The sequence below is a fragment of the Podarcis liolepis genome (assembly GCF_965112155.1).
Source record: "Podarcis liolepis genome assembly, chromosome: 14".
In the NCBI taxonomy this organism is placed as follows: Eukaryota; Metazoa; Chordata; class Lepidosauria; order Squamata; family Lacertidae; genus Podarcis; species Podarcis liolepis.
In genome coordinates this window covers 42,804,583-42,813,082 of record NC_139569.1, presented here as the reverse complement: position 1 = coordinate 42,813,082, position 8,500 = coordinate 42,804,583, and the positions used below count along the sequence as shown (strand labels likewise).

General features: G+C 47.4%; 1 protein-coding gene and 1 long non-coding RNA gene across 3 annotated transcripts in view; one reads left to right on the top strand and one right to left on the bottom strand.

Moving 5' to 3' along the window:
• The first annotated feature begins 2,326 nt into the window (after positions 1–2,326).
• On the top strand, positions 2,327–4,771 carry LOC310693716. The gene is made up of 2 exons (XR_014519358.1): positions 2,327–3,344; positions 4,068–4,771. It is a non-coding gene; the product is annotated as an uncharacterized lncRNA (long non-coding RNA).
• Positions 4,767–8,500, bottom strand: part of CYP19A1 (cytochrome P450 family 19 subfamily A member 1) — a 43,518-nt gene continuing 39,784 nt past the window's right edge. For both annotated transcript variants that reach the window (XM_083475862.1, XM_083475863.1), the window contains exon 10: positions 4,767–8,225. In XM_083475862.1, the coding sequence (XP_083331988.1) occupies positions 7,974–8,225 (252 nt within the window). In that variant the 3' untranslated portion in view covers positions 4,767–7,973. The remainder of the gene's footprint in view (positions 8,226–8,500) is intronic.

The window sequence follows — 8,500 nt, the reverse complement described above, 5'->3', positions numbered from 1 at the left end:
CTCTCACACACACACACACACACACAGTTTTCAAAGACCTGAAAGCTCACCCTCACCTGTATTGACCTGTAAGTTCACACTTAGATCATCTGGGAAGAGATTTTATTCACGCCCCTGCACTGTACAGAATATGATAGGTTTGTGTGCTGGTGCCGTGGGTTTCCGTGAGGCGAGCCCAAGCGTTGACCTGTTGCTGTTTCCGCACCCGAGCCCGCAGCGGCTCAGCCACAGCTTGTGGTTCTTCCCGAATGCTCCCCCCACGAAGGGAGAGTGCGGGTGTGGCAGGAGCAAACTGTGTTGGTCCTGGGGGTTTCCGTGAGGCAAGGTCCGAGTCCAGTCCGAGGTCGAGGGAGCAGTATTGAGGCCGTCCGTCAGAGCTGAAGCTGGGTCCAAGGCAGGGAGTCGGGTGAGGTCAAGAGATCCGGCAGGACAGGGTACAGGCAAGAACTGGCTACCAACAATGTTGCTGCCGCAACCTGGGACTAGGCTGGCTGGCTTTTATCTGCCCCGAGGCATAGGGTGGCCCCGGTCCACAGGTGACTCGCCTCTCCTGGCCTGGAGGCGAGCACTCCTCCTGCGGGAACTTAGTTCCCTCTGCCACTCTGTCCTGGGCCTCTGCAGCTCAGGAGAGGCTGGAGGGTTACCGGACCCAGAGGCAACCTCAGCTTCCCCTGACGGGGCTGAGAGTGGAGCACCTGCAGGCAACGTGTCCTCCAACACCTCAGGCGCCAGAGCAGACTCAGCTGGTGCCTGCACCTGAGGATCCAGCACAGGTGAGGTCCCTTCAGGCTCAAGCCCCAGCCCCGGCTCAGCTGGTTCTGGAGGCAGGGAATCCTGTGCAGGCTGGGATTCCTCAGGTTCAGCCTCCGAGTCAAAATCGCAGGCCATCACAGTTTGTGTCTCCAGGGCCGGCTTAAGCATATCCAGCTCCTCCAGTGGGGAAGAGCGGAGGCTGGACATGGTGCCTCCCAGCTCAGCTGGCCGCTTTGTGCCACGGTGGCCACAGCAGGCAGCACACCGAGCGAGCGGGCCTGCGCTGCTCCCGCTGTGCATCAGCTAGGTTTTTTCCCTTTTAGCCTTCTGGCGCCCTGCAGAATTCAGCGCCAGCAGGCTAAAAGGGAAAAAACCGAGCCGGTGCTCGGCGGGAGCAGCGCATGCACCCTTGTTCACTCAGCACGTTCGTTCAGTGTTCCCCAGACTCTAGCCTGGTGCCCTCCAGAACTTGGCGCCCTGGCACCCTGTGCCACTAGCCTCTATGGGTAAGACAGGCCTGTGTGTCTTCAAAATGGGCATTTCTCTCCATGGTCTCCTGCACTCTGAAGCATTATCTATCAAAAGCTTCAGACATTTAGTAAAGTCCTTTCTTTCTGCCCATGCTTTCCATGATGCTACTCCTGATTTCTGTTTTTATAATATTGTTTTACTGTTTTTTAATGTTGTACAGTTCTGTTTTTATCACATTGTTTATTTTCCTATACCACTTTAGAGATTTTTGAAATATTAAGTGGTTCTATCTATCTATTTATTTATTTATTTATTTAAAAAGAGGCAATTCCTTCTTCCTGCCTTCCCTCCATTTACCTCCCACCCACAACCATAACTCTAACGTTCTGTACGTAATCAATAAGCTCACACAATTTGGCTTATTTCTGCTTCCTTTAGACCAGATGTTTTGGGGTGCAAGCTCCATCACTCCTCACCGCTGACCATGCTGACTGTGGCTTATGGGTGTTGTTGTTCAAAGCACTCCGAAAGGAATAAGTTTGGGAAGCCCACGCTAGAACCATCTCTCTCTCTTTTCCCACAATAGAAATGAGAGTTGCATATAAACAACAACAACTAAGAAATCTGGAGTTTCAGCAGAGCTGTGATTGGGCAGCCGTACCCATTCCTCACTCAAAAGAGATCTTGCTCTCTTTGGCATTCATTGTGAGCCTGCAAACTCCATCTGCAACCGATGTGCAACATGTTTGTGTGTGTATACAACAGGCACCGCTGTGGGTTAAACCACAGAGCCTAGGACTTGCCAATCAGAAGGTCGGCGGTTCAAATCCTCACAACGGGGTGAGCTCCCGTTGCTCGGTCCCTGCTCCTGCCAACCTAGCAGTTCGAAAGCACATCAAAGTGCAAGTAGATAGATAGGTACCGCTCTGGTGGGAAGGTAAACGGCGTTTCCATGTGCTGCTCTGGTTCGCCAGAAGCGGCTTAGTCTTGCTGGCCACATGATCCAGAAGCTGTACGCCAGCTCCCTTGGCCAGTAAAGCGAGATGAGCGCCGCAACCCCAGAGTCGGCCATGACTGGACCTAATGGTCAGGGGTCCCTTTACCTTTACAACAGGCACACAAAAACACACCTTTTCTTTTTCTGTACAAATTTTCATACCTAGGGACACCCCAAGTGTGTAGAAACACACCCAGCAGTGATTATGGCCCGAGTTTCCATCCAAACATTGATAAATAGCAAGAGATAAGCTGAATTAGACCAAAAGCCTATGTAGTCCAGTAGCCTCTCACAGTAGCCAGTCCGTGGCTAGTCAACGTGGCAGCCTCCAGCCAGTGGTCAGGTGGTCAGGGCTGATGGGAACTGAAGTTCAGCATCACCTGGAGGGGAAAAGCTCTTTTGGATGGGAGGGATTGTGAATTCAGAAACAGCAGAGGAGGCGACTTCCTAGCTGCTTCCATCACCCCTCTGTAGAGTTCCAGATACAGCATTTACCCTGTCAAACATGGTGAGCAGAAGCAGGCAGGGTGGTGGATTCAGAGAGGCAAATCAGTGGATGGGGAAAGTCTAGAACTGGGCTAGAATTCTGAGAAAGATAAGGTCCCGACCAGAGTGAAATGGCAAACTAAGTTGTTGGAGTACGCAGAGTTGGCAAAAATGACCGGGAAGATCAGAAATCAGGAAGACCAAGACTTCAATAAGGATTGGGGAAAATTTATATTATACATGGGAGATGACTGTAAACAACTGGATTCTTTAGTAGGATTCAAATAACACTTGTAATGTAACAAAGACTTTGGATACAATGGATAATTGAACAATTAATAATATGCAGCAAAAAAGATTAGCAAAGAACCCGTGGGGGTTGGGGTGGAAGGAAGTCTAAAGATTTGGAAGAAACTTGGTTATTTGTTCTTATATGCGATTTTGAGTGTAATTATCAATTTGTAAAACCAAATATTTTTTTTATATTTCTATAAAAAGAATTCTGAGAAAGAATACCCCTGGAACCTCAGTGAGCAGGTTTCTTTCTTCTTCCTCCTCCCTCCTCCCCTTTCTTTCCTCCACTCACTTGACACCTCAACATTCCATGAATCCAGGAAGCTCACAAGTCCTCAGTGGCGTAGCGTGGGGGGTGCCAGGGGTGCCGGCCGCACCGGGCGCAACATGGGCGGGGGGCACGCTCGCACTAGCAGCTCTCTGCCCCTACTAAAATCCACGGGTTAGGGAGCCCGCGCTCGCTCGGCTTGGCGAGGAGGTCGCGGAAGGGGGAGAGCGAAGCCTTCTGCCGCGGGCAAAAAAAGGAGAGGAAGCCGGGCGGGCGGGCGGGCGGGCTGGCTGGCTGGCTGGCGGGGGTCTGGCTGCGCCTGCTGCTGCCGTTGCCGCTGTTGCCGGGCTTTGACAGCTTGGCGAAGCGGAGGGAGAGGAGCTTTATGGTAATTGCGGCTCTCTCTCCACTGGCCGCCTGGGTAGTGAGCCGAGCCGAGCAGGGAGTCTGGCGAGGGGGCGGGAAGAGACTTTTCCACCTCGCCTGGTCAAAAAGGAGAGCGGAGTCTCCTCAGGGCGCCCTCAGGCAGGGCAGGGCAAGGCAAGCAGAGCGAGGAGGAGAGAGAGGGGAAGGGGGGGGGAGCAGCCAGGAAACGCTGCGGTGTGGAGGAGGAATCAATTAAGGAGAGAAAGCGAAAAGCCTTGGAGAAAGGGAAAAAAGGAAAGAAAAGAGGCACGTGCCTTGCCCCGGGTTAGGGGGCGCAAATTAATTGCCTTGCCCCGGGTTAGGGGGCGCAAATTACTTGCCTTGCCCCGGGTGCTGATAACCCACGCTACGCCGCTGCAAGTCCTTATCAAGTGGTGCCTTTTTTTTCTTTTTAAAAACCTTTCTTTACAAACATATATACTTCTGCATATGTAGCGAGTCTCACGAGCAAGTAGAAACCAATACTTTACTTTTGGGTGCCCCCATTATGTTTCCAAACTGAGAGGTGCTCAAGCGCTCTTGTTTTGCTTGGCATTTGTTATTTTATTTTATTTTTGATATTAGACGGAATTAGGATGATGACATTTTCTGTGTGCGCCCTCTGCTGCCTGACATTCAGCATAGCACTTAAGCTGAGGTCTCATCCTCACAGATCAACAACAGGTGACCCATAGACTTTGGTCTGCTTCTCTTCACAAAGGAACACAATAAACTGTCTTGTACTGAGTCAAATCATTGGTATGTCTAGTTCAGTATTGTCCAAACTCACTGGCAGCTGCCTTCCAGGATTCCTTCCAGTCAAGAGATCTTCCTAGTCCTACCTAGAGGTACCAGGTATCAAGTCTAGGACTTTCTGCATTGCAAAGCAGATGTCCTACCCCTGCCATAAGGCAACATATTAAAACCTCTGTACAATAACTTTACAATACAATTTTACAGTAATTTAACCTAAAAATGCTAGCAGTTGACGTGTTACAGAAGATAGCCCTCTTACTTTCACCCTTTAAAATCAGTTTTTTGGGGGGGAAAGTCATGGAAATTTTGCTTTGCACCAAAAAGAAAGAAAGAAAGAAAGATATTTGTCATGGCTTTAGGTGACTGAATTAGTGGGTGTTTCCCCCTTCTTAAAAATTTAAAGCAAGCTTTATATAAAAGCTTTCCCCAACTTTATGTTATGTTATGTTATGTTGTTATGTTATGTTATTATTTCTTAATTGTGCAACCCACCTTCCTGCCAAGTGATGCTCAAAGTGGCTAACAGCAGTGAAATACAAAGTATAGTACAAAATAGCAGTCAAAAACGTACAAACATCAATAAAAATCAATAAAGCTGATCGAAACAACAGCCAGTTGAACAAATTGCAACATATTAATTGTACCCATAACAAGTCAGCGCGTGACATTGAAGGCTTGTCTGAATAAACACATCTTTACATGCTGGTGGGAGGCCATTGGAGAAGGGGCTTAGAAGGAATTGCCAAGCCTGGGAAGCAACACTGAGAAGTGCCTCTCCTGAGTTTTTCCCAAATGGGCTTCAGATGTTGGCCAGACCAGAAGAAGGGTCTCTCCTGGAAGAATACAGCCATTCAGATAATCTTGGCTTGTATCCAGCTAAGTTCTCCTTAGAGAAGACCCACTGAAGTGAAGAGACCTAAGTCAGGCTGCTATCCTAATCATAAGCCCATCTGCCCTATACATTTAAAGTAGTTTCATTCCACTAGAGTTGCTAGGAGACCTCCTATTCACTTCACAGAGCTACAATTCCCACAGTTCCTTGGGAAGAGGTGTTGATTGTTAATCTGCTCTGGAAATTGTAGTTCTGTGAGGGGAATGGGGGGGGGTCTTAGCAACTCTTGGTACCCTTAACAAACTACAGTTCCCAGAAGCCTTTGAAGGAATCCATGACTGCTTAAAGTGGAAGGATATAGCATTAAATGTATCAGGCATGTGAGGCCCCTATCTACCATAGCTTTCAACGTTTCCCTTTTTTAAAGGGAAATTCCCTTATTCCGAATAGGATTCCTCGCAAGAAAAGGGAAAAGTTGACAGCTATGCTATCTACTCAGACTATGTCCCATTGAATTAACAGACAAGGCACACCTGCAATCCTAACCCAATTTACTCCCAGTTAAATCAGACTAGGATTGTAGTTTAGTCATGTCCATTACAGTAATTTCAGTGACTCTACTCTGAGTATGACTAGTATTTGATACCACCCCAATGTAACCAGTACCTTGAATGGTGCCCGCAATTGGACCAATAACCAGTGAAATTATTGTCACAGGGAAATCACATTCTCCTTATAATGACCCCCACATTGTATGAGAGTACCAGTTAACCGCAACTGATAGCCCTTTAAATATACCTCGCAAGCAACCTAACCTCAGCAAACGTGTCTACATTTAGAAAACACCCCCCCCCAGCTTTGATCTGTGCAACAGCCACTGCACAACGAAGTCATCCCCAAAATCAGCAAAACCTTTCACAGGAACTGATCACAACAAAGCAGTGCTTGAATCCAGGGCAAGAGTGTGAAATCACACAGTCAGTTTAGGCATACATGTTTGCATGCAGAGTCAGGAAAAGAAACACCACAAAAATCAATCACAAGAACCAGAAATCAGTCCTGCAGAGCTCAGCAATAACTCTTTGAAATCAGTGTACTATCTGGTATGGATGGAATTGGTCCAGTTCATCAACACAGAGCAAAAACTGCAAGGACCTCAGAAGACGATGCCAGAGTTCTCCCAAGATTGGCCAGGTGGGGTCACTCAAAGGATGATCAGGCAAAAAACAGCAAATTCCATTGCTGTCAAGGCTGATGGATAACAGAGAGGGAGAGGTTCAATTCTTGGACCGAGCAACTTGCTGTTCCTTGAGCTTCGTCCTGGAAGAAGGAGGTAAGCTGAGTTAAGACTCAACGCATGGAGAGAAAAGGGGAGGCAGAGTTGAAGCCAAGAGTGAAGAGGCTGAGACTTGAAGAGTAAACTCCTAGTTCTTCTCCCATTCTAAGGTATTCATGAACAGTCTCTTCTCAGTAGCATGGATATCCCTTTTGAATTTGAGCCCTGAATGGCTGGGGCTGAGAACATAGCCCATGGGGGTCACCAAGTTGACTAAGCTTGGCCAAAGGCAGTCATCACGAAAAGGTGGAAACTCCGAGCCAGGAATCAGGCATAGCAAAAGCTTCTGTGAATGCCCAGAGAAGTCCCACCACAATCCAGAAACCTTCATAGTCCTTCCAGATGTGAGAGAGCCAATGGACAGCTGACCCAGAAATAGTTATTTTGGAGTCCTGGGGAAATTTGCTGCCCAGGGAATGTTCCAGCCTGTCGTTTCAGTGGTGGACCAGAAAGGGCAGGAGAACATAGATCTGTGGCCTGCCAGTTAGCCCAGGCAGTTGCTGAATGCCTATGCTGCAGAATGTGGCAGCATTTGGATTTTTGTCGTCCCGGCTCTGGCCATTAGCAGTGGCAAAGAAAAGATGGCGGCCATATGCTTTGCTGCAAGCAGACGCCCAGCTCGTATTCACACAACTCATACTCTCAGCCTGGAAAAATAGTTCTATGAAAGTGACCCAAACCCCCACCCCACACACATGCACCCCACAACGTACAAAACAAATGGGAGAAAGTCACCCATCAAGTCCAGAGAGAATATGTGTGCTCCTCTCTTTCAAATCAAACAGATGTAGAAAACCAGTGCTTTGCTGTAACCCAAAGTGAATCAGGATGGCTTGCCATGATAAGACAGCAAGCACAGCCGTCAATGAAATCTTCATGACTCCACAGTAGAGTTACATTGTTCTGTTGCTTTCAGAGAAGTCTTATCTGTGCATGTGCAGCTCAAAATTTGACTTCTGCTTCCTAATCAACAGTGGTGCAAGAATCCAGCTGCTGCCTCTTGCATAATTCTTATCTCATCTCATCTCCATGGATCCACATAAATGGGTTCTTCAGTGCTTCTTGCAGAATGGAATTTCCATCACACAATTTCAGCTGCTCAGAATAATTTGCAAAGATACTTGTAGGCCTTCCTTGCATGAATGTTAACTTTTTTTTTTTTGGTATACCAAAAAATGGTGCTCCATCCTGAATGGCAGCCAGAACCTGAGTTCCATCAAATGGCCACTTGTACCAGCAATTTATTCATTGGATGAGTGAATGGATGCTCCCCAGATGGATAAGAATTCTTCATTTGAGCAGTGTAGTCCAACCAATCAGTTTTCATTAAGGTAGCCCAAACAATCAGTGTTTGGAGACTTCATGGGCTGTTTTATTAGTCATGATGGTTGTTGCTCACATTATTTCTTGGCACGAAAAGCATCTGCAGCAATGGCTGGCTTTCATCTGGATGCATAGACAAGTCATTGTTTTTTGGAATGTGGTTAAGACCTTGGTCTTTTAGAGTCCGGATATTGCACCTTCTCAGGAAAGTCACCAGGATAGCCTTCATCATCACCATGGCAATAAACTTCCCAACACAACCACGGGGACCAAATCCAAAGGGCTGAAAGTAACGATGGGGGACCTTCACAAAAAACAATTTTCGAAGAAAAGTCAGAATTAAAAAATTTCATAAACAACACCCCAAAACACTACACACACCAAGGGAGATCTGTTCACCCCTATTCCACAACTTTATTTTTCTTCCAGTTCACTCTTCCCTGAGTTCCACTCCAAAATTCTGGAGAAATTAAATAGGGAAATTACTAAAAGCAATTCTGGAGCACATGCAGTTTGCTGCAGTTTTTGTGTGACTCCCTTCCCATTACTAATCAGTTTCTATACACTGATAAAACACTA